This window comes from Coregonus clupeaformis, chromosome 16 (genome assembly GCF_020615455.1).
Source record: "Coregonus clupeaformis isolate EN_2021a chromosome 16, ASM2061545v1, whole genome shotgun sequence".
NCBI lineage: Eukaryota > Metazoa > Chordata > Actinopteri > Salmoniformes > Salmonidae > Coregonus > Coregonus clupeaformis.
Window position 1 is genome coordinate 11,277,664 of NC_059207.1, and position 27,163 is coordinate 11,304,826.

At 44.8% G+C, this 27,163-nt stretch overlaps 1 protein-coding gene across 4 annotated transcripts in view; it reads right to left on the reverse strand.

Annotated features, from left to right (window-relative positions):
* rtkna (rhotekin a) overlaps nt 1–27,163 on the reverse strand; it is a 117,144-nt gene that overhangs the window by 12,568 nt on the left and 77,413 nt on the right. For all 4 annotated transcript variants that reach the window (XM_041900305.1, XM_041900307.1, XM_041900304.1 and 1 more), the window contains exons 2-3: nt 4,281–4,480; nt 4,072–4,133 (exon numbers count right to left, since the gene is read on the reverse strand). In XM_041900305.1, coding sequence (XP_041756239.1) covers nt 4,072–4,133; nt 4,281–4,480 — 262 coding nt within the window. The remainder of the gene's footprint in view (nt 1–4,071; nt 4,134–4,280; nt 4,481–27,163) is intronic.

Genomic DNA, 27,163 nt, shown 5'->3' on the forward strand with positions numbered 1-27,163 from the left:
ATGACCATATTAACGGACAGTAATCAAGATGGGACAAGACCAAAGCCTGAACAACTAGTACAGTTGACATTCCCCTCACCATCTTCACAACAACTTTGTTAATATGTCTTGCCCATGATAATTGACCATCCAATGTTATACCTAGGAGTTTGGCTTCATCAACTTGCACAATGGTCACACCCTTTATGTTCAAATCCAGTTGAAGTTTAGGTCTTAGAGAATGAGTATGGTTATATGCAAACAATACTGAAATTATTGTGGATAGTCAGATTAACATGCTTTGGAAGAAGAATGATTTCCCTAATAATCCTGTTTACATGGACACATCTGAAATCAGACTACCTGATGGCACTCTGATAAATGTAGAAAATCGGCAATCAAAATAAACGTTCTACCACATGTTATTTTTGGGAAGCAAATTTGATTCTGAGTTCGGACATATAAAGTTTGTATGTGAAAACAACTTCTAAGACGCATACATTCAGTGGTCCCGACTCACTTCACTCGCGCTAAAGAGGGAGATTTGCGCTACCGGTGCTAGCACATGCGCAGATCAAATACACCACTGGAACGCCGATTAAGGTGTTTACATGTCCTAATAATTCTTAAGATTGCCCAGCAAACCAGGTGTTTTAATCAGCATATGCTTATTTCGATTTTTATATGACTTTTCCATAATCAGTTTAATATCGAATTATTACTGTGCATGTAAACATACTCAATGTTATGAACCAAACAATGCTTTTAGTTTTAGATGTATTTAAGACCCGTTTATTATTAAATCACCCATTCTGATACTGACTGTAACTCCTTGTTTAGAATTTCAGTGAGCTCACTGGCTTTGGGTGCTGACATGTAGTGTGTGGAATCAGCCGTATATATAGTAATTCTAGCTTTGTGTAAAAATAGAGAAGATTAACGGCCCAAGGCAACTGCCCTGAGGGACACCACACTGTACATATCTGATGTTAGAGAAGCTTCCATTGAAGAATATTCTCTGGGTTCTATTGGATAAATAACTCTCCAACCATGTGATGGCAGGTGATGTAAAGCCACAGCAAGTTAGTTTTTTCAATAACAATTTATGATCAATAACATCAAAGGCTGCACTGAAATCTAACAATACAGCTCCAACTTATTATCCATTTCCATTAACCAATCATCAGTCATCTGAGTCAGTGCAGTACAAGTTGAGTGCCCTTATCTATATGCATGCTGAAAGTCAGTAGTTAACTTGTTCTCTGAAAAATAGCATTGTATTTGCTAAATGACGAAAATGTAGATGTAAATGTAAACACAATCCTCTCCATCAGTTTGCTAAGAATAGGCAGCAAACTGATTAGGCGGCTGTTAGAGCCAGCAAAGGGTGCTTTACTATTTTTAGGCAGTGGGATTACTTTAGCTTCCTTCCACGCCTGTGGACACACACACTCCTTTAGGCTTTGGTTAAAGATATAGCAAATAGGGGTGACAATACGGCTCAGTTGGTAGAGCATGGTGCTTGCAAAGCCAATATTGTGGGTTCGATTCCCGGGACCATACATACATTTCTTCTTTTAAATGTATGCACGCATTACTAAGTCGCTTTGGATAAAAGCATCTGCTAAATGGCATATATTATATAACACAGTCTGCTACCATTCTCAATAGTTTACCATCAAGGTTGTCTATACCTGGTGGCTTATCATTATTGATGGATAACAACAGCAATCCTTCTTTCATTATTATAACTTTTATACAAAAATATGATGGTTCACTGTTCAATGTTTTCTTTTCACGTCTGAGTTTTTCCACTTTAGTAGTGAAATAGTCATTGAAATGATTGGCAATATCGAAAGCTTTTGTTATAAATTATCCATCAACTTCAATGAACGATGGAGATGAATTGGGTTTTCTGCACATGATATCATTGAAAGTACTCCAAAGTATTTTTCCATTGTGTTTTATGTAATTTATCTTTGTTTAATATAATTTATTTCTCTTTTTAAGTTTAATCACAATATTTCTCCATTGACAATATGTCAACCAATCAGCTGAGCAGCCGGACTTGTTCGCCACCTCCTTTGCATCATTTCTTTAAACCATAAAATGTTTCAATTCTCACCCCTCATTCTCTCCCCCTCCACCCCTAAAGTCATCCTCACCCCCTAAACCATTCTTCCCTCATTATACCCCCACCCTCACCCTTTTAAATACACCCCTTTCCATAACCCACATACAGTGGGGAAAGTCAGCCACCAATTGTGCAAGTTCTCCCACTTAAAAAGATGAGAGAGGCCTGTAATTTTCATCATAGGTACATGTCAACTATGACAGACAAAATGAGAAAATAAAATCCAGAAAATCACATTGTAGGATTTTTTATGAATTTATTTGCAAATTATGGTGGAAAATAAGTATTTGGTCAATAACAAAAGTTTCTCAATACTTTGTTATATACCCTTTGTTGGCAATGACACAGGTCAAACGTTTTCTGTAAGTCTTCACAAGGTTTTCACACACTGTTGCTGGTATTTTGGCCCATTCCTCCATGCAGATCTCCTCTAGGGCAGTGATGTTTTGGGGCTGTCACTGGGCAACACGGACTTTCAACTCCCTCCAAAGATTTTCTATGGGGTTGAGATCTGGAGACTGGCTAGGCCACTCCAGGACCTTGAAATGCTTCTTACGAAGCCACTCCTTCGTTGCCCGGGCGGTGTGTTTGGGATCATTGTCATGCTGAAAGACCCAGCCACGTTTCATCTTCAATGCCCTTGCTGATGGAAGGAGGTTTTCACTCAAAATCTCACGATACATGGCCCCATTCATTCTTTCCTTTACACGGATCAGTCGTCCTGGTCCCTTTGCAGAAAAACAGCCCCAAAGCATGATGTTTCCACCCCCATGCTTCACAGTAGGTATGGTGTTCTTTGGATGCAACTCAGCATTCTTTGCCCTCCAAACAAGACGAGTTGAGTTTTTACCAAAAAGTTCTATTTTGGTTTCATCTGACCATATGACATTCTCCCAATCCTCTTCTGGATCATCCAAATGCACTCTAGCAAACTTCAGATGGGCCTGGACATGTACTGGCTTAAGCAGGGGAACACGTCTGGCACTGCAGGATTTGAGTCCCTGGCAGCGTAGTGTGTTACTGATGGTAGGCTTTGTTACTTTGGTCCCAGCTCTCTGCAGGTCATTCACTAGGTCCCCCCGTGTGGTTCTGGGATTTTTGCTCACCGTTCTTGTGATCATTTTGACCCCATGGGGTGTGATCTTGCGTGGAGCCCCAGATCGAGGGAGATTATCAGTGGTCTTGTATGTCTTCCATTTCCTAATAATTGCTCCCACAGTTGATTTCTTCAAACCAAGCTGCTTACCTATTGCAGATTCAGTCTTCCCAGCCTGGTGCAGGTCTACAATTTTGTTTGTGGTGTCCTTTGACAGCTCTTTGGTCTTGGCCATAGTGGAGTTTGGAGTGTGACTGTTTGAGGTTGTGGACAGGTGTCTTTAATACTGATAACAAGTTCAAACAGGTGCCATTAATACAGGTAACGAGTGGAGGACAGAGGAGCCTCTTAAAGAAGAAGTTACAGGTCTGTGAGAGCCAGAAATCTTGCTTGTTTGTAGGTGACCAAATACTTATTTTCCACCATAATTTGCAAATAAATTAATTAAAAATCCTACAATGTGATTTTCTGGATTTTCTTCTCTCAATTTGTCTGTCATAGTTGACGTGTACCTATGATGAAAATTACAGGCCTCTCTCATCTTTTTAAGTGGGAGAACTTGCACAATTGGTGGCTGACTAAATACATTTTTTCCCCACTGTACCCTCACCCCTCCCTAGTGTGGGGTCCTCAGTGGGGGGTGGCTATGAGACCCAGAGACGATCTCGCTCATCATCATGACCCCGCCCCCCCCTCAGCATGACAGACAGCATCAGCATAGCATAATAGGAGATGAGGAGGCAGGGTGTCAGGACCTGGGGCTGATGAAGTGGACTACATGAAGCTCTGCTATTGGGTAGACATGCATCTCTCCTTTATATAGGCACACACAAATACACACACACACACTACTGGGGCCTACCTGAGATGGCCACCTTTCCCTTACAGGGTAGTCTGTCGTCCGTGGGCCCTGCGTCAGATGACCTGGTAGAGACAGAAAGAAGGGGATGTCAACAACGGAAATTCTAATTGTAAACCCTGCCCACTCAGACCACATTAAGCCCTTCACCCTATGGGGATAGCTCCATTTATGCACCTCTAAGTTCCTACCCCGCCCCCTTGCCCTCTGACCTTAGTGCGACCCTCTGCATGACCTGGGCCTCCTTCATCCTCTGCAGCTCCGACATGTAGGCCATGATGCGGGTGTTGCAGGTGAGCAGGCTCTTGGAGGCCTCCAGGGCCTGGTCTCTCTGGGAGCAGGCAGCCAGCAGCTTACAGGCTCCATCACGCATCCGGATCTCATGGTCTATTTTCTTCTGTATGTCACTGTCCTGCAGGCAGAGAGAGAGGGAGGGAGAGATGGGTTAGGACATTTTACTGACTGGAACAGGGTTGATCTTTGAGTGTGGAGCGAGACAGTAAGAAGAGGATAAGAGTGACAGCTCAGTTCAAATGTAAGACAATGACTGAGTAAGAGCGTTTGCGTTATGGGTTATGTCTGTGTGTATGAGAGAGAGAGAGAGAGAGAGAGAGAGAGAGAGAGAGAGAGAGAGAGAGAGAGAGAGAGAGAGAGAGAGAGAGAGAGAGAGAGAGAGCAAATGTGTGTGTGTGTGTGTGTGTGTGTCACGTGGGCACATTTGTGGGGTGTGTCCCTGAAAGCGTTCTGGTGTCTCTGTGCGGTGAGGCGTGGGTCGGTCGGGGCACAGGGGTAAGGCAGGTAGAAGCTGTAAATAAATATGCCCTTCTGCCTCCCCTCCGGCATGCAGACACCAAGATGCTGAATCATTTAACGTACAACACACACACACACATACACACACACACACTCTTTGGGACCGGCTCGACCAGAGGGAGGGTGTAGAGAGTGGAACTGTCAAAACAGCGGACCCCTGATTCCCATGATGAGATCCTAGACATTAACACACAGACACCCTCCCTGCTCCCATCACAATTTTGGAAAATACAAATGTGAAGGTGATGTGGATTATCTAGGACAAGACATGGGTTTATGGGTGATCAGGAAGGGGTGATCAGGAAGGAGCAAGATGGAGAGGAAATGTTACACAAGATAGTTTAACAGAGAGCCTAAATCACTGCTACATACTTCATACTGCCAGCAGAATGCCAACACAGAGAGATGAAGACAAAGAGAGAGAGAGAGAGAGATGCAGAGAGAGAGAGAGAGACACGCAGAGAGAGAGAGAGAGACGCAGAGAAAGAAACGCAGAGAGAGAGAGACACAGAGAGAGAGAGACGCAGACAGAGAAACGCAGAGAGAGAGAGACGCAGAGAGAGAGAGACACAGAGAGAGAGAGAGAGAGAGAGAGAGAGAGACGCAGAGAGAGAGAGACGCAGAGAGAGAGAGACGCAGAGAGAGAGAGAGAGAGACGCACAGAGAAACGCAGAGAGAGAGAAGCAGAGAGAGAGACGCAGAGAGAGAGACGCAGAGAGAAACGCAGAGAGACGCAGAGAGAGAGAGAGAGACGCAGAGAGAGAGAGACGCAGAAAGAGAGAGAGAGAGACGCAGAGAGAGAGAGACGCAGAGAGAGACGCAGAGAGAGAGAGACGCAGAGAGAGAGACGCAGAGAGAGAGACGCAGAGAGAGAGACGCAGAGAGAGAAACGCAGAGAGAGAGACGCAGAGAGAGAAACGCAGAGAGAGAGACGCAGAGAGAGAAACGCAGAGAGAGAGACGCAGAGAGAGAGAGACGCAGAGAGAGAAAGAGACGCAGAGAGAGAGACGATAGAGAGAGACGCAGAGAGAGCGAGAGAGAGAGACGCAGAGAGAGAGAGACGCAGAGAGAGAGACGCAGAGAGAGAGAGACGCAGAGAGAGAAAGAGACGCAGAGAGAGAGACGCAGATAGAGAGAGACGCAGAGAGAGCGAGAGAGAGAGACGCAGAGAGAGAGAGACGCAGAGAGAGAGACGCAGAGAGAGAGACGCAGAGAGAGACGCAGAGAGAGACGCAGAGAGAGAACGCAGAGAGAGAGACGCAGAGAGAGACGCAGAGAGAGCAGAGAGAGAGGAAGAGACGCAGAGAGAGAGAGACGCAGAGAGAGAGACGCAGAGAGAGAGACACAGAGAGAGAGAGATAGACGCAGAGAGAGAGAGAGACGCAGAGAGAGAGAGAGAGACGCAGAGAGAGAGATGCAGAGAGAGAGAGACGCAGAGAGAGAGACGCAGAAACACAGAGAGAGAGACGCAGAGAGAGAGAGAGACGCAGAGAGAGAGATGCAGAGAGGCGCAGAGAGAGAGACGCAGAGAGAGAGACGCAGAAACGTAGAGAGAGAGACACAGAGAGAAAGAGAGAGAGACGCAGAGAGAGCGAGAGAGAGAGACGCAGAGAGAGAGAGACGCAAAAACACAGAGAGAGAGACGCAGAGAGAAAGAGAGAGACGCAGAGAGAGACACAGAGAGAGACGTAAAGAGACGCAGAGAGAGACGCAGAGAGAAAGAGAGAGACGCAGAGAGAGCGAGAGAGAGACGCAGAGAGAGCGAGAGAGAGACGCAGAGAGAGCGAGAGAGAGACGCAGAGAGAGCGAGAGAGAGACGCAGAGAGAGAGAGACGCAGAAACGCAGAGAGAGAGAAACGCAGAGAGAGAGAGAGAGACGCAGAGAGAGAGAGACGCAGTGAGAGAGAGACGCAGAGAGAGAGAGAGAGACGCAGAGAGAGAGAGACGCAGAGAGAGAGACGCAGATAGAGCGAGAGAGAGACGCAGAGAGAAACGCAGAGAGAGAGACGTGGAGAGAGAGAGAGAGAGAGACGCAGAGAGAAACGCAGAGAGAGAGACGCAGAGAGAGAGAGAGACGCAGAGAGAGAGAGAGAGAGAGACGCAGAGAGAGACGCAGAGAGAGAGAGAGACGCAGAGAGAGCGAGAGAGAGAGACGCAGAGAGAGAGAGAGACGCAGAGAGAGAGAGAGAGAGAGAGAGAGAGAGAGACGCAGAGAGAGAGACGCAGAGAGAGAGAGACGCAGAAACGCAGAGAGAGAGACGCAGAGAGAAAGAGAGAGAGACCCAGAGAGAGAGAGACGCAGAGAGAGACACAGAGAGAGACGTAAAGAGACGCAGAGATAGAGACGCAGAGAGAAAGAGAGAGACGCAGAGAGAGACACAGAGAGAGACGTAAAGAGACGCAGAGAGAGAGACGCAGAGACGCAGAGAGAGAGACGCAGAGAGAAAGAGAGAGAGAGAGACGCAGAGAGAGACACAGAGACGCAGAGAGAGAGAGGCAGATAGAGAGACGCAGAGAGAAAGAGAGAGAGAGACACAGAGAGACGCAGAGAGAGAGAGGCAGATAGAGAGACGCAGAGAGAAAGAGAGAGAGAGACGCAGAGAGACGCAGAGAGAGACGCAGAGACACAGAGAGAGAGACGCAGAGACACAGAGAGAGAGAGACGCAGAGACACAGAGAGAGAGACGCAGAGAGAGAGAGGCAGATAGAGAGAGGCAGAGAGAGAGAGACGCAGAGAGACGCAGAGAGAGATGCAGAGCCAGAGAGAGATGCAGAGCGAGAGAGAGCCCCAGAGAGAAAACAGGAAAGAGAGATGCAGAGAGAGTGAGAGAGAGAGAGATGCAGAGAGAGGAAGTAGGAAAGAGAAAGAAATAGGTGAAAACATAAATAGGACTTGTCTTTTTGCATTTTTTATTCAGTACTCAGGATCCCCTCTAACACGTCTGCTACTTCTCTCTCGGGTTGGAAAGTAGATCTTGCTACTGACATCCCATCGCTATGACAACCACCCACATCTCATCTGCTGCTTTGTGTCCAATTAAACATGTTTAATATCAAACATGCACACCAGTCTTAATCTCTCTCACTCAATCTCTTTGTTATATCACTCAAAGCGATAAGAGTATTTAAACAAGTCTTACACCTCTATTTAAGAAAGTCTCTCTCTCAATTCAACAGGCTTTATTGGCATGGGAAACATTATGTTTACATTGCCAAAGCAAGTGAAATAAACAATATCAGTAAACCTTTCTCTCCCTCGCTCCCTCTCCACATCATTTTCTTCAAATAGCCCTCTGTCTTCCTCTCCTCTCCTTCCATCCATCCCAAACAGAACACTGCAAAGGAGAGTGGGATGGATGGGAGTGAATGTGGCTTGGACCCATTTGGCTACATGTGGAGCCATTTTGGCTTCTTGGACCCAGTGGTTTCATGAATTATGGACCATAGCTCTCTCATGACAGTAACAGAGACATGTGTTGTATTAGGTAAACTATATGCCTCTTGAACATATAGCACAGCTTAGGATACAACCACACTGGCTTTACATGCAGTGAAAGCTAAATACACTAACAGCTCTAAATCAAGCATCCAAATACATTGTCCACAAGCCAAACCAAGCAGGGTAAAGCTGTGGGCCTACACCAAGATGGTTTTAATCCAGCCATTTGTCTTAAAAGTACAGTAACACATTATTATCAATTCAAAAGAGAGTATCTCCAAAAACAATGATAGATCTTAACGTTCACAAAGTTCAAAGTGGTTCTGAAGTCCAATAGATTTCTCCATATGATACACTGCCAGAGTTACAATGCTTCAGCATGATAAATAATATTTACATTGTTAAAGATGTCTATGACATGATATATACATTCATACGGAGCTATGGATGTAAACACAGGAGCATAGCTGACTTGTTGAAATGAATATAAACAAAGCATCCAAATACCTTCATCTTCCAATGAGATTCTGAACACAGAGAGAAAGCAGAACACCACTACAGAAGGAACTGCAGTGTGTGTGTGTGTGCTTCATGACAGTGTAAGTTAAAGTGTGTGTATAAGAATGTCTTTGTATATGTGGAGGACAGTGAACACACGACAGAGGGGGGATTGAATTTGTGTTTACATGTGTAACTATTTAGTAGGTTGTATATACAGTACCAGTCAAAGGTTTGGACACACCTACTTATTCAAGGGTTTTTCTTTATTTGTACTATTTTCTACATTGTAGAATAATAGTGAAGACATCAAAACTATGAAATAACATATGGAATCATGTAGTAACCAAAAAAGTGTTAAACAAATCAAAATATATTTTAGATTTTAGATTCTTCAAAGTAGCCAAAGTGTGCCTTGATGACAGCTTGAACACTCTTGTCATTCTCTCAACCAGCTTCATGAGGTAGTCACCTGGAATTCATTTCAATTAACAGGTGTGCCTTCTTAAAAGTTAATTTGTGGAATTTCTTTCCTTCTTTTTTAATGCGTTTGAGCCAATCAGTTGTGTTGTGACAAGATAGCGTTGGTGTACAGAAGATAGCCCTATTTGGTAAAAGACCAAGTCCATATTATGGCAAGAAAAGCTCAAATAAGCAAAGAGAAATGACAGTCCATCATTACTTTAAGACATGAAGGTCAGTCAATAGGGAACATTTCAAGCACTTTGAACGTTTCTTCAAGTGCAGTCGCAAAAACCATCAATCGCTATGATGAAACTGGCTCTCATGAGGACCACCACAGGAAAGGAAGACCCAGAGTTACCTCTGCTACAGAGGAGTGAATTAGCGTTACCAGCCTCAGAAATCGGCAATTAACTGCACCTTAGATTGCAGCCCAAATAAATGCTTCACAGAGTTCAAGTAACAGACACATCTCAACATCAACTGTTCAGAGGAGACTGTGTGAATCAGGCCTTCATGGTCGAATTGCTGCAAAGAAACCACTACTAAAGGACACCAATAATAAGAAGAGACTTGCTTGGGCCAAGAAACACGAGCAATGGACATTAGACCGGTGGAAATCTGTCCTTTGGTCTGATGAGTCCAAATTTGAGATTTTTGGTTCCAACCGCCGTGTCTTGTGAGATGCAGAATAGGTGAACGGATGATCTCCGCATGTGTGGTTCCCACCATGAAGCATGGAGGAGGAGGTGTGATGGTGCTTTGCTGGTGACACTGTCAGTGATTTATTCAGAATTCAAGGCACACTTAACCAGCATGGCTACCACAGCATTCTGCAGCGATACGCCATCCCATCTGGTTTGGGCTTAGTGGGACTATCATTTGTTTTTCAACAGGACAATGAACCAACACACCTCCAGGCTGTGTAAGGGCTATTTTACCAAGAAGGAGAGTGATGGAGTGCTGCATTAGATGACCTGGCCTCCACAATCCCCCGACCTCAACCCAATTGAGATGGTTTGGGATGAGTCGGACCGCAGAGTGAAGGAAAAGCAGCCAACAAGTGCTCAGCATATGTGGGAACTCCTTAAAGACTGTTGGAAAAGCATTCCAGGTGATCTGGTTGAGAGAATGCCAAGAGTGTGCAAAGCTGTCATCAAGGCAAAGGGTGGCTATTTGAAGAATCTCAAATATATTTCGATTTGTTTAACACTTTTTTGGTTACTACATGATTCCATATATGTGTTATTTCATAGTTTTGATGTCTTCACTATTCTTCTACAATGTAGAAAATAGTAAAAATAAAGAAAAACCCTTGAATGAGTAGGTGTGTCCAAACTTTTTACTGGTACTGTATATATTTATTTACTAAAAAAATATATATGGGGGATTGGAAATGATGCAGACAATTACATTGATAGAAGCCATAAACTATCTGCAATATTAAAGCTGATCTACACTAATATATATATACAGTGGGGAGAACAAGTATTTGATACACTACCGCTTTTGCAGGTTTTCCTACTTACAAAGCATGTAGAGGTCTGTACTTTTTATCATAGGTACACTTCAACTGTGAGAGACGGAATCTAAAACAAAAATCCAGAAAATCACATTGTATGATTTTTAAGTAATTCATTTGCATTTTATTGCATGACATAAGTATTTGATACATCAGAAAAGCAGAACTTAATATTTGGTACATAAACCTTTGTTTGCAATTACAGAGATCATACGTTTCATGTAGGTCTTGACCAGGTTTGCACACACTGCAGCAGGGATTTTGGCCCACTCCTCCATACAGACCTTCTCCAGATCCTTCCGGTTTCGGGGCTGTCGCTGGGCAATACGGACTTTCAGCTCCCTCCAAAGATTTTCTATTGGGTTCAGGTCTGGAGACTGGCTAGGCCACTCCAGGACCTTGAGATGCTTCTTACGGAGCCACTCCTTAGTTGCCCTGGCTGTGTGTTTCGGGTCGTTGTTATGCTGGAAGACCCAGCCACGACCCATCTTCAATGCTCTTACTGAGGGAAGGAGGTTGTTGGCCAAGATCTCGCGATACATGGCCCCATCCATCCTCCCCTCAATACGGTGCAGTCATCCTGTCCCCTTTGCAGAAAAGCATCCCCAAAAGAATGATGTTTCCACCTCCATGCTTCACGGTTGGGATGGTGTTCTTGGGGTTGTACTCATCCTTCTTCTTCCTCCAAACACGGCGAGTGGAGTTTAGACCAAAAAGCTCTATTTTTGTCTCATCAGACCACATGACCTTCTCCCATTCCTCCTCTGGATCATCCAGATGGTCATTGGCAAACTTCAGACGGGCCTGGACATGCGCTGGCTTGAACAGGGGGACCTTGCGTGCGCTGCAGGATTTTAATCCATGATGGCGTAGTGTGTTACTAATGGTTTTCTTTGAGACTGTGGTCCCAGCTCTCTTCAGGTCATTAACCAGGTCCTGCCTTGTAGTTCTGGGCTGATCCCTCACCTTCCTCATGATCATTGATGCCCCACGAGGTGAGATCTTGCATGGAGCCCCAGACCGAGGGTGATTGACCGTCATCTTGAACTTCTTCCATTTTCTAATAATTGCGCCAACAGTTGTTGCCTTCTCACCAAGCTGCTTGCCTATTGTCCTGTAGCCCATCCCAGCCTTGTGCAGGTCTACAATTTTATCCCTGATGTCCTTACACAGCTCTCTGGTCTTGTCCATTGTGGAGAGGTTGGAGTCTGTTTGATTGAGTGTGTGGACAGGTGTCTTTTATACAGGTAACGAGTTCAAACAGGTGCAGTTAATACAGGTAATGAGTGGAGAACAGGAGGGCTTCTTAAAGAAAAACTAACAGGTCTGTGAGAGCCGGAATTCTTACTGGTTGGTAGGTGATCAAATACTTATGTCATGCACTAAAATGCAAATTAATTACTTAAAAATCATACAATGTGATTTTCTGGATTTTTGTTTTAGATTCCGTCTCTCACAGTTGAAGTGTACCTATGATAAAAATTACAGACCTTTACATGCTTTGTAAGTAGGAAAACCTGCAAAATCGGAAGTGTATCAAATACTTGTTCTCCCCACTGTATATATACTGTGTATTTCTGATCAATTTGATGTTATTTTAATGGACAAAAAAATTGCTTTTCTTTTGAAAACAAGGACATTTGTAAGTGACCCCAAATGTTTGAATGGTAGTGTGTGTGTGTGTATATATATTATATATCAGAAATACACAGTGTAGACATTGTTAATGTTGTAAATGGCTATTCTAGCTGGAAACGGCAGATTCTTTACGGAATGTCTACAAAGGCGTACAGAGGCCCATTATCAGCAACCATCAGTCCTGTGTTCCAATGGCACGTTGTGTTTGCTAATCCAAGTTTATCATTTTAAAAGGCTAATTGATCATTAGAAAACCCTTTTGCAATCATGTTAGCACAGATGAAAACTATTGTGCTGTTTAAAGAAGCAATAAAATGGGCCTTCTTGAGACTAGTTGAGTATCTGGAGCATCAGCAATTGTGGGTTCGATTATAGGCTCAAAATGGCCAGAAACAAAGAACTTCCTTCTGAAACTTGTCAGTCTATTCTTGTTCTGAGAAATTAAGGCTATTCCATGCGAGAAATTGCCAAGAAACTGAAGATCTCGTACAACGCTGTGTACTACTCCCTTCACAGAACAGCGCAAACTGGCTTTAACCAGAATAGAAAGAGGAGAGGGAGGCCCCGGTGCACAACTGAGCAAGAGGACAAATACATTAGAGTGTCTAGTTTGAGAAACAGACGCCTCACAGGTCCTCAACTGGCAGCTTCAATAAATAGTACCCGCAAAACCCCAGTCTCAACGTCAACAGTCAAGAGTCGACTCCGGGATGCTGACCTTCTAGGCAGAGTTGCAAAGAAAATGTCCAGTGTTCTTTTCCCCATCTTAATCTTTTCTTTTTATTGGCCAGTCTGAGATATGGCTTTTTCTTTGCAACTCTGCCTAGAAGGTCAGAATCCCGGAGTCGCCTCTTCACTGTTGACGTTGAGACTGGTGTTTTGCGGGTACTATTTAATGAAGCTGCCAGAGATTGGGGGAGAGAGAGAGAGACTGGGAGGTCTTTATTCTTTTGGAACTTTTGTGAGTGTAATGTTTACTGTTATTTTGTTTATTATCTATTTCACTTGCTTTGGCAATGTAAACATATATTTCCCATGCCAATAAAGCCCCTTAAATTGAATTGAAATTGAAAGAGAGAAGGGGGGACAGAGAGGGAGAGATAGAACAATGGAAGGAGAAGGATGGACCTTAGGGAAAGCAGTAGAGAGCGAGATGGAGAGTAAGAGAGAGATCTGGGTGGAGTGGGCAGGCAAAATTAGTCAGCCACAACTATACTGCCCACTCCACCACATTCCTTCCTCTCTCTCGCTCTCTCCTGCTTTCCCTCACTCCCTCTCTCCCACACCAGAGGCATGGCTGCGGTGAGGGAGGGAGGGGCAGGGCCAAGAGAGGGAGGAAGCGAGGCAGGGGCCAAGAAAGGGAGGGAGCGAGGGGCAGGGCCAAGAGAGGGAGCGAGGGGCAGGGCCAGGAGAGGGAGGGAGCGAGGGAGGGGCAGGGCCAGGTGAGGGAGGGGCAGGGCCAGGAGAGGGAGGGGCAGGGCCAGGAGAGGAGGGAGCTGTGGAATATGATCATGAGGGGTGAGAGGAAGGTACATCATCAGACTGTCATTAACACACAACACATTGGCCCCGTCTCTCCTTCACATACACACGCAAGCTTGTCACATGTAAACGTACACTTGCAAGCACATGTACGCATGCACACACACCCTATAGTTTCAAGACATACACAAAGACACAGCCTCAGACTTTCTGTCTATCCACCTCTCATTCACACAAACAGAGACACAGCCTCAGACTTTCTGTCTATCCACCTCTCATACACACAAACACAGAGACACAGCCTCAGACTTTCTGTCTATCCACCTCTCATACACACAAACACAGAGACACAGCCTCAGACTTTCTGTCTATCCACCTCTCATACACACAAACACAGAGACACAGCCTCAGACTTTCTGTCTATCCACCTCTCATACACACAAACACAGAGACACAGCCTCAGACTTTCTGTCTATCCACCTCTCATACACACAAACACAGAGACACAGCCTCAGACTTTCTGTCTATCCACCTCTCATACACACAAACACAGAGACACAGCCTCAGACTTTCTGTCTATCCACCTCTCATACACACAAACACAGAGACACAGCCTCAGACTTTCTGTCTATCCACCTCTCATACACACAAACACAGAGACATAGCCTATGCTAACACATACGCAACAGATGCAAATATACAACAAACTTTCAAATCACCCAAACCAATGTCTTGTTCAAGTAGGACAGCGGTTCTCAACCTTTTTCAGTTACTGTACAACCAACAAAATGTTACTCTACCCGGAGTACCCTCTCATGTGCATTTTACCAGTAAGCTTTTAGTCTCATGATTCTTCTCAAGTACCCCCTGTGGATGGGTCAAGTACCCCCTGGGGTCCTAGTACCCCTGGTTGGGAACCACTGAAGTAGGACATACTGTAGTAGTTTGTTTCTGGCACCACGAGTTAGGAGGCAAGGCAGTAACTGGGTGGGGTATTCAGCCTGATCACTAGAAATAGATGGCGATTTCGGATGTTTGAAAAGGTCCTGAGAACATCGATATATGCCTTCCTCTGATGCTCGGAGCCAGAGCGCGCTGCTTAGAACACTGCAACACCGCAGTTCACAATGCTTTAGCAAGCCGTGAGAATACTTGATGATAGTTGATGGAAACAGCGTTTTGTTTTTAATTATAACCACTCAGAATTAATACCTTAACTTAACCCTTTGAGTTGTTTCTGTTTTAACCCTGTAACCCCGCAGAATTAATGCCTCAAGAAACGCCTCGTTAGGGCATTTGCGTACCTCCATTAACGAGAGCAACACGGTCGCAAAGTAGTTCAACCACTGTCCGGTCCAGGGCACACACTTCTCCCTCCGGTCTGAGTGTGTTTCCCAGTCTACAGCCAGAGTGCTGATGTCACCAGGGCCTGAACGGACTCTGCATTGGTCTAATGGTGGAAGAACCAGAGGCTTTGTCCCAATACATATAGAACTGAACAGAACACAACCAGCAAATGTAATCAATTCTTCACAAACATTACATACATAGACGTTGATTCAACATACATTGGTTGAATCAACGTCTATTCCATGTCAATTTAACGACATTACGTTGAACCAACGTGGAATAGACGTTGAATTGACGTCTGTGCCCAGTGGGAATGGACGGCTTTAGGCATACGTGGAACAGTGTGTGTGTGTGTGTGTGTGTGTATGTGTGTGTGTCGGGGGAGTATCAAATCAAATCAACAACATGCAGTGTGTGACTGCAGCCAGCTGTTCTCACACAAAGGCCAGAGTGTTCAGTGCAGCTGGGCCCCAGCTCAGAGGGGAGTGGTCGGTGTGTGTGTGTGTGGACAGAAAAAGAGGATGTGATTGTGTGTGTGTGGGTGTGTTATCTGGAGCAGAGATACAGCCTAGGGGTTCTACATAGCACAATGTCCATGGGTCCAGCTCTATGAAAGAGTAGACTACTAGCTGGGGGTCGGTGGGATTCATGGCGACGTGGGTGCATGCGTGTGTGAGAGTATGTATGTTTTAGCGCGATGTTCCAAATGCCTGTAGCATAAAATGTCGTATTTATATAAGGTATTGGCAACTCGTTCTCAATCTGAGAAATAAGCATCTTCTTATCCAGGTAGGCTATGTTGTTCAAACAGTTGGAGATGGACAAGAGGGTGTATTCATAACAGTTCAACTGTTATACCTTGTTAGCAAGAAAATAGATATTTGGCTAGACTTTTAAAATAAAGATCAGCTGGCTACTCACTAGCAGTGGGCTTGTGCTTGAGAGATTGTTTGAGACCTGTGTTAATTTTCTATAATGCCTGCTACCATAAGTTGGTCATTATTAGTCAATGTGCATTGTCCATGGTTCTGGTTAAATTTGTAACAAAACTGCCTTTTCATAGACAGATTTGGAAGCCAGATCATTGATTACTGCAAAAAAGCTGGTTAAACTATTTTGATAAAATAATTAAATTATTAGTGGGTCTTATGGTTGAAGGCTTATATTTAGCCTGGGTATAACTTCACAAGCCGTGAATTCATTAGATTATTCCTGACTGTTTGAAATGCAGTGTATTAACCTTTAATTGTGGTGGTCCTTTGTAGCTCAGCTGGTAGAGCACGGCGCTTGTAACGCCAAGGTAGTGGGTTCGATCCCCGGGACCACCCATACACAAAAAAAAAATATATATAATGTATGCACGCATGACTGTAAGTCGCTTTGGATAAAAGCGTCTGCTAAATGGCATATTATATTATTATATTATAATTGTGCAACAATGCTTATTTAGAGAAAAAGGTTTAAAAATAAATCTAGATATATATCGTGAATCGCCCATAAGTTTGGGGAAAAAAACAAGATCCGATTTTTAGGCCATATCGCCCAGCCCTATGTGAGAGTGTGTACTTGCGTGTGTGTGTGTGTGAGGGTTTAGTTTGAGGAGACCAAGCCTGTCCATGTCTCCAGCCCAGGGATGGTAAAAGGAGAGTGCCTAAGAGCTTCACAGCAACAAGCTCATTCATTAAAGAGTAGAGACTGGCAGCCAAGCCAAACCCTGCTTACAGACTCACTAAGACCTTCTGGCACAGACTAGGCTCACCCTCATGCACTGAGTACAGCTTGGTTTGTAGTCAATTACACAGGCCTAGTACCTATAGAACCTCAAAGTCTCAAGGCTCAGGTTTTAAGGTGTGACTACTGACTAAAAGAAGTAGGCTAAGCGAGAAGATACTGAACTTGTCAAATTAATTCACTGGCGTGCACATTTAGGGTGTTAACTCCAGATTCTTTGAATTAGATTCCTGTTTGGCTGTAAACCCGTGTCTCAGCAGGATCAGACCTCACATCAACATCATGTAGCTGGAGATAGAGATACAGATAGAGATACAGATAGAGATACAGATAGAGATACAGATAGAGATACGGATAGAGATACGGATAGAGATACGGATAGAGATACGGATAGAGATACGGATAGAGATACAGATAGAGATACAGATAGAGATACAGATAGAGATACAGATAGAGATACAGATAGAGATACAGATAGAGATACAGATAGAGATACAGATAGAGATACGGATAGAGATACGGATAGAGATACGGATAGAGATACGGATAGAGATACGGATAGAGATACGGATAGAGATACGGATAGAGATACGGATAGAGATACGGATAGAGATACAGATAGAGATACAGATAGAGATACAGATAGAGATACAGCAGGACAAGAAGGCAAGAAGATGAGAGTAATATGGAAAGCTTTCGGTCCTTCATCAAAACCAGCTTTGGAGACACACAGACTTGGATAAGATGTTGGTGCCTTGGACTTTCTCCATATTATTGCTAGTGTGTGACAGAATACTAACGCTGGAATGTGGGCATCCGTGTGTGTGTGTGTGCAAGCACGTGTGTGTGTTTGTGCGTGTGTGAGTGGTCTGACTACACAGCAGACCCACAGAGAGTAGATTTAAGAAACAGTGAGTACAGACCAAACCAGACTAGGGCATAAATAAGCGCGTGGTCCTGAGAACACTGTACATGAACTGCAGGGTACTACTCTGTAATGGTAATATACAGCTTTCACCTACCCCATGTTCCCAGATCACTGTAAATTAAGTAAAGGACACAAGGAGAGGAAACCACTAGACTATTGAGATGCACCCACAGAAAGCAAGCAGGATTCCTTGGGAGAACTAGCTGCTACCTCACTAACCAGTGAGTGAAAGGTGTGAGGATGATTACAGTTGAGATAAGCCTGACCTCACGTCGGCCAACTCTGATTCAATGAGACGGGAGAACAGTCTCTACTCCACTTAGGGATGAGCGGTATACCGTATTTTATGATATACCGGTTTTAATTTTTACTTTACCTTCTATAACGTCCATTTTTATAATTCTCTCTCTCTCTCTCTCTCTCTCTCTCAGCAGTCTGTATTTTCTTAGCAAGTCGTGTTAGCCGCTAATGATAAACACGTAACTAGCTATACAACCTGATAATACCAGTGATGGTGTAGCCCTAAATCAGCATGTTGTTTGTGCAACACTATCTTCTAAATCAAAGAGGACTACGTGAAGCATGAATATGTTAGCTATATGAAGTAGCTAAGAGAAAACATTAAATGTAACCAAAAATTATAGGGACCCTTATCAACACTTTGGTTCCTACCCTGTCACAGTAACTCCTCCCCGGCCTTTTCATTTGTTGTCATGTCAAACACTGTATTCAAAGTGCCTACTATTATATTATAATTATAGAATTAGAATAATCATTCTATTTCTATGATTCCAACAGTTCACTTAAGTGTTTTGCTCTAAATCGCAAATCAAATCGCAATTGCAACATTTGGTTAAAAATAAGGCCTAGATTGTTTGCCCATATCATGCAGCCCTACGTGGCAGTGTGGAAATGATCTTAAATTAGTGCAGGAAATACAGAAATTGATGAAAATTATGAAAATTATTTTTGGTTGAAGTTGAATTGAACAGTATAAAACAATCAGAATGAGGGAAGTCCCATTGAAATCCCTTAGAATGTATGTGTTGCCACCCTAGGGTCACGCACTACTCATGAAGCAAATGTAGAACTTTTATTATTCAAAAACATAATGTACCATAAAATACCATCATACCTATTTTTATTGTATTTTTTATACGGTGATATGATATTTGGGACATATCACCCAGCCCTAACTCCACGACATTCCATAATCTGCCAATCTAACAGGAATGGGAAAAACTCCAACGAGAATAATTGGCAGAACTGACCGTCTGGGAGCTGCAAGAGGCAATTCATTACACACACACAAAACCATTACGCACAAGCGTAATAGACAACAGAAAAGGCTCAGTTCTTGGCAGTGTTATATTGTAGGTTGGCACAAAGCCACTGACTACTACACATGTTCAGAGCACTGGCTCGTTAGCTGATTAGCTGGCTTTTCCTGTAAACTAACGGAAGAAAAAGAGAAAAGAAAGGAACTGTTAAGATAGGCCTATGTAAGACCCTGATCAAAGTCTGCTATGATCTCTCTCAACAAGATGTCACGATCGTCTTGAAAATGAGCAGACCAATGCGCAGCGTTGCGAGTGAACATGATGACTTTATTAATTAAAGCAACCACGGAAAAACAACAAAAGACGATAGTGAAGTCCAACAGACAAAATACTGAACCTGGAACAAAAACCCACAAACAAACAGTGAAACACAACAGTATAAATATGGCTCCCAATCAGAGATAACGAGCCGACAGCTGACACTCGTTACCTCCGATTGGGAGTCAATGACCAAACATAGAAACAAACAACCTAGACTAACCAACATAGAAATACACCCAAGTCCCAACAAAACAACATACACTCTAGCTCACATACACAAGTCCTAGAGCCAGAGTGTCACAGTACCCCCCCCTAAAGGTGCGAACTCCGGGGCGCACCAGCCCACAGTCTAGGGGAGGGTCTGGGTGGCGCCTGTCTATGGTGGCGGCTCAGGCACTGGTCGTGGTCCCCACCCCACCATAGAAACTACCCGCTTGTGTAACCTCCTCCACATGACCACCCCCCAACTAAACCCCACAGGATTAAGGGGCAGCCCTGGACTAAGAGGCATCACCGGACTCAGGGGCAGCACCGGACTAAGGGGCAGCACCGGGCTAAGGGGCAGCACCGGGCTAAGGGGCAGCACCGGACTAAGGGGCAGCACCGGGCTAAGGGGCAGCACCGGGCTAAGGAGCAGCACCGGGCTAAGGGGCAGTACCGGACTAAGGGGCAGCTCCGGACTGAATGGCGGATCCTGGCTGGCTGGCTCTGGCGGATCCTGGCTGGCTGGCGGATCCGGGCTGGACGGCTCTGGCGGATCCGGGCTGGCTGGCTCTGGCTGCTCATGGCTGGCTGACGGATCTGGCTGCTCATGGCTGGCTGACGGATCTGGCTGCTCATGGCTGGCTGACGGATCTGGCTGCTCATGGCTGGCTGACGGTGCAGGCTGAGCGGCTGGCGGTGGAGGCGGACCCCAGCCTCGGAGAGTGGTCATCACCTCCCGCAGGACGGTTCCCATCTGCAGGAGCTGCTCTTGCTGGACCCGAACCTGGGCTTCCAGTCTTGTACGGGCTGCGTCGGCTCCTGCTGATTCCATCGCTGGTGTATGATTCTGTCTGGCGGAAGGCTCTAGCGGCTCCTGTCTGGCGGAAGGCTCTAGCGGCTCCGGTCTGGCGTAGCACACCGTGGACCTGGTGCTTGGAGTAGGAACAGGCCGGTCCGCACCGGGAACACACACCACTGGCCTCAACCGAGGATCAGGAACGGGCCGGACCGGACTGGCAACACACATCAGTCCTTCACGCCGTGCCACAAACACTTCCCTCCCTCTACTCGCCAATGGCTCCCGTACTCCGTTAGCCTTCTCTCCTTTTCTCCCTGTGGCAGCCTCCTGCCGCCCAGCCGCCTAAGCCATGTGCCCCCCAAAAAAATTTCTTGGGGTTGCCTCTCGTCCTTCCGACGAAAAAACCTGCTGCCGCCGATGCTCCTCTCTCGCCAGGGCCTTGATCTTCCCCAAGGTCCCTTGCCCCCGAGCATGTCCTCCCAGGACCACGATTTGCCCACCTGGGCCATCGCCAGCCTCTCGATCTCCTTACCCGGCGCCTCCACCCATGTCCAGTCTCTTTGCTCCTGGACACGCTGCTTGGTCCTTTGATGGTGGGTTTTTCTGTCACGATCGTCTTGAAAATGAGCAGACCAATGCGCAGCGTTATGCAGTGAACATGATGACTTTATTAATTAAAGCAACCACGGAAAAACAACAAAAAGACGATAGTGAAGTCCAACAGACAAAATACTGAACCTGGAACAAAAACCCACAAACAAACAGTGAAACACAACAGTATAAATATGGCTCCCAATCAGAGATAACGAGCCGACAGCTGACACTCGTTACCTCCGATTGGGAGTCAATGACCAAACATAGAAACAAACAACCTAGACTAACCAACATAGAAATACACCCAAGTCCCAACAAAACAACATACACTCTAGCTCACATACACAAGTCCTAGAGCCAGAGTGTCACACAAGACCACTTTGATTTTCTTCTCTACCTACGAGTTCAAGTGAAGAAATGAATGCCATTCCAATCAGCTTTACAGCTATTGGCTTTGTAATGTAGGCGTTTGTTTGATACTGTTGGTGTGTGCTGGAATAGTGACCAAGCATTGGGGTTGGTTGTGTCACTCTGCGAGGCAGCGTCGCATCAGACATTGACAAAACCTAGTGTCATGTTGGTTGACTGACGTCTGTCAATGTGACACATATCTTCACATCACACAGAGAGAGAGAGAGAGAGAGAGAGAGAGAGAGAGAGAGACAGCTTCAGAGAGAGAGAGAGAGACATCTACAGAGACAGAGAAAGAGAGAGAGAGCTACAGAGAAAGAGAGAGAGACAGCTACAGAGAGAGAGAAATACATCTACAGAGAGGAATCTGCTGAGAGAGAGAGAGAGAGAGAGAGAGAGAGAGAGAGAGAGAGAGAGAGAGCTACAGAGAACGAGAGAGAGACAGAGAGAGAGAAATACATCTACAGAGAGGAATCTGCTGAGAGAGAGAGAGAGAGAGAGAGAGAGAGAGAGAGAGAGAGAGAGCTACAGAGAGAGAGAGACAGAAAGAGAGACACATACAGACAGACAGAGAGAGAGAGAGACAGAGAGAGAGATACAGAGACAGAGATACAGACAGAGACAGAGACAGAGAGACAGCTACAGAGACAGAGACAGAGAGAGAGACAGAGAGAGAGACAGAGACACAGAGACAGAGACAGAAACAGAGAGAGAGCGAGACAGAGAGAGACAGAGAGAAAGAGACATCTACAGAGACAGAGAGAGAGAAAGAGAGAGAGAGAGCTACAGAGACAAAGAGAGAGAGACAGACAGAGAGAGAGACAGCTACAGAGAGAGAGAGAAAGACAGCTACAGAGAGGAATCTGCTGTAGGAGAGCGGATGGATGAGAAGGGGGAGAGGACATGGTGTGCCAGAAAGAGACAGGCACCCCAAGTGGGGTCTGTATAGTTACACACACACAAAGAACCACATTTAGACAGGCACACATACACCCCCCCACCTCACACACACACACAGTCACACTGCTGGTGGCTGCATGGCACTCTCTAATCCGGGGCATTTCTCTGTGTCTGAAGCTAGATGAGGAAATCAATGCTAATTAGATGAGCCGGCCTAACTGGCCCTTAAACCCCTCCCCTCTAATCCTCCCCCCTAACCCCCCCTGCCCCCCTCCCCTAATATAGACTTCCAGCAGACATTGCAGGGGGACCTTGGACCCTGGGTGACTACACATGGACTACACACCCAAAACATGCATACACAAACACACCCTGACTTAACGTCACTGCACTGCCTTATTTAGAAGTGACACTGTGGCACACACACACACTCTCTCAAACACAACACACACATACTCTAGACATAGAAGTAGACAGCAGGTAGAAGATGCTTGTGGTGAGGCTGTGGGCAGGACCTTTGGCTCTGCCACACTGTCATAACATTACGTTAACATTTTTGTCATTTAGCAGATGCTCTTATCCACATTTTCATACTTTTTTTTCGTACTGGTCCCCCGTGGGAATCGAACCACAACCCTGGCGTTGCAAGGGCCATGCTCTACCAACTGAGCCACACGGGACATTGAGGGGTTCATCATCATATATGTGACTAGTTTCAGGAAACTAGGCATATGCCCGGCGTCACTACTTCACAGGAGAGGCATTTGAACGTAAACTCTTTTTAAAAAATCATAATGCGTTTTTTGGCAGAAATGCCTTCTGGAACATGTGAACTTTCATGTGCTTAATAACAAACTTGTATGCCATCTGTAAATACGAATACAATTGTTATATTACGAGCCTACAGTTGAAGTCGGAAGTTTACATACACTTAGGTTGGAGTCATTAAAACTCATTTTTCAACCACTCCACAAATTTCTTGTTAACAAACTATAGTTTTGGCAAGTCGGTTAGGACATCTACTTTGTGTATGACACAAGTAATTTTTCCAACAATTGTTTACATACACTAAGTTGACTGTGCCTTTAAACAGCTTGGACATTTCCAGAAAATGATGTCATGGCTTTAGAAGCTTCTGATAGGCTAATTGACATCATTTGAGTCAATTGGAGGTGTACTTGTGGATGTATTTCAAGGCCTACCTTCAAACTCAGTGCCTCTTTGCTTGACATCATGGGAAAATCAAAAGAAATCAGCCAAGACCTCAGAAAAGAAATTGTAGACCTCCACAAGTCTGGTTCATCCTTGGGAGCAATTTCCAAACACCTGAAGGTACCACGTTCATCTGTACAAATAATAGTATGCAAGTATAAACACCATGGGACCACAAGGCCGTCATACTGCTCAGGAAAGAGACGCGTTCTGTCTCCTAGAGATGAACGTACTTTGGTGCGAAAAGTGAAAATCAATCCCAGAACAACAGCAAAGGACCTTGTGAAGATGCTGGAGGAAACAGGTACAAATGTATCTATATCCACAGTAAAATGTATCCTATATCGACATAACCTGAAAGGCCGCTCAGCAAGGAAGAAGCCACTGCTCCAAAACCGCCATAAAAAAGACAGACTACGGATTGCAACTGCACATGGGGACAAATATCTTACTTTTTGGAGAAATGTCCTCTGGTCTGATTAAACAAAAATAGAACTGTTTGGCCATAATGACCATCGTTATGTTTGGAGGAAAAAGGGGGTAGCTTGCAAGCCAAAGAACACCATCCCAACCGTGAAGCACGGGGTGGCAGCATCATGCTGTGGGGGTGCCTTGCTGCAGGAGGGACTGGTGCACTTCACAAAATTGATGGCATCATGAGGAAGGAAAATTATGTGGATATATTGAAGCAACATCTCAAGACATCAGTCAGGAAGTTAAAGCTTGGTCGCAAATGGGTCTTCCAAATGGACAATGACCCCAAGCATACTTCCAAAGTTGTGGCAAAATGGCTTAAGGACAACAAAGTCAAGGTATTGGAGTGGCCATCACAAAGCCCTGACCTCAATCCTATAGAAGATTTGTGGGCAGAACTGAAAAAGTGTGTGCGAGCAAGGAGGCCTACAAACCAGCTGTCAGGAGGAATGGGCCAAAATTCACCCAACTTATTGTGGGAAGCTTGTGGAAGGCTCCCCGAAATGTTTGACCCAAGTTAAACAATTTAAAGGCAATGCTATCAAATACTAATTTAGTGTATGTAAACTTCTGACCCACTGGGAGTGTGATGAAAGAAATAAAAGCTGAAATAAATCATTCTCTCTACTATTATTCTGTAATATGTATTATTCTGACATTTCACATTCTTAAAATAAAGTGGTGATCCTAACTGACCTAAGACAGGGCATTTTTAATAGGATTAAATGTCAGGAATTGTGAAAAACTGAGTTTAAATGTATTTGGCTAAGGTGTATGTAAACTTCCGACTTCAACTGCAGTTGGTTTAGCCACGGAAATAGACAGGAACCTTCCCGCTAGCCATGATTGGCTGAGATAATGGATGGGCTGGACATGCCGAGAGATGAGTTTGGATTGGTCTGCCATGTAGCACGCTTCTGTCTACAACATGAGCTGGTCAGTATGTGTAGATAATCCTTTTTTTTTAATATATCACGTAGTATAACTGCAAAAGTGCCTTAACAAAAGACTCCACTATGCAAGTAACCATTTCAATAGTATGTTAATGTTGTCACTGTGAAAACTGTTGATAGACGTAGCTGGTAAATTCGCTCTGGCTATTTACTCCGATTTCAGAGCACTCTCGTCTGAGTGGGCCAGAGCGCAGCATAACTGACAAATTTATGAACGCTCAACACCCGTTGAATATGGCCGGTGTCGGTAAACGTTGGCAAAAAAGTGTAAATTGTTGCCAGCAGCACAGTTGCCATCACCAACGCTCTGGATAACATAAAGACAGCCTAACCAGCTCTGCTAGGGCGAGTAAAATGGTCAGTGAGCTGTTCTCTCATTTGTGTCTGGAAGTACCTAGCAAGCTAGCCAACGTTAGCCAGTTAGCTAGGGTGCTTAACTACTGTTGTTAGGACAGAACGCTCAGATCAACCCATAAAGAGATGGGTGGGGCTAAAGCGTAAGAGGGTGTGAACGACGCTGAATGGGTGTAGACAAAGACGGGCTCTCCAGTAGTAGTACCAACACATTCAAAGGCCATTTTCACAAAAGACATAGAGCAGTGTAACCCTGGTCACCTTGAACTGTTATCCCACTAAATCACACATGACAACAGGTAGGCCATATGAGGGCCGGACAGACAGCCTATATAAAATGACTGAATGGTTCCTGTCTGTCTGCTGCCAGAGATGCCTGCCAACACTGCATTACCTGTCTGGCTGCTGGAGTCTTTATCTACATACACATCAATCTATCCCCCAGCATCAGCAGGAGACATCCATCACTTTGACTGTCTAAACTATACTGCTCTCCATCTCTCCACCTCTTCACCTCTCCACCAACAGACTCGTAGGAGGCACCATGCAGCTCATCAGGACAAACCAACCAGAATGATTTGCCGCTTCTAAAAAGAAGACAGGACAGAGAGAACTAAGGGAAATATGCCATGGGTGTCAGGGTTGGGATGCATCTCAGTGAACAGTGCCATGTTGTGTGAGCTGCAACAGTGTGTGTGTGTTGTGTGAAGGAGTAAAGGATGCATTTATGTCTGAGTGTGAGGTAAAAAGGGTACACTGTTACACTGTTGACCGAGCATGTGGAATGTGTGTGGCTGGGTTCTCACACAGATGATCCATTACATTGACCTGATACTCTAGCGGCTGCTCTAACAACGAAAATAAATGTCTTCAAAAATGGAAGGCAGTCGGGAGGAAGCAAGATCAGGTGGGACCACTCTAGCCAATGAGAGGGCAGATACACATGTGAAGAAAAGGCACAAGGGTTTCCACAGCCACAAAGTTAAAATGGTCTATATCTTAAAAATGTATGAAAACAAATATTTGCTTTTTGGTCTTAATTGAAGGTTAGGCATAAGGTTAGCAGTATGGTTAAGGTTAGGCATAAGGTTAGCAGTATGGTTAAGGTTAGGCATAAGGTTAGCAGTATGGTTAAGGTTAGGCATAAGGTTAGCAGTGTGGTTAAGGTTAGGCATAAGGTTAGCAGTATGGTTAAGGTTAGGCATAAGGTTAGCAGTGTGGTTAAGGTTAGGCATAAGGTTAGCAGTATGGTTAAGGTTAGGCATAAGGTTAGCAATATGGTTAAGGTTAGGTTAAGGTTAATATCATATTTTAAGAAGAGAAATGGCAGAAATAGGCAGGGTTTATGACTTTGTGGCTGTGGTAACTAGTGACGACCAGGCACAACTCCGATATGAAAAGTGTTGCCAGGATGTCACATGTCCTAATTATACAGTGAGGGAAAAAAGTATTTGATCCCCTGCTGATTTTGTACGTTTTCCCACTGACAAAGAAAGGATCAGTCTATAATTTTAATGGTAGGTTTATTTGAACAGTGAGAGACAGAATAACAACAACAAAATCCAGAAAAATGCATGTAAATTTTTTTATAAATTGATTTGCATTTTAATGAGGGAAATAAGTATTTGACCCCCTCTCAATCAGAAAATGTCTGGCTCCCAGGTGTCTTTCATACAGGTAACGAGCTGAGATTAGGAGCACACTCTTAAAGGGAGTGCTCCTAATCTCAG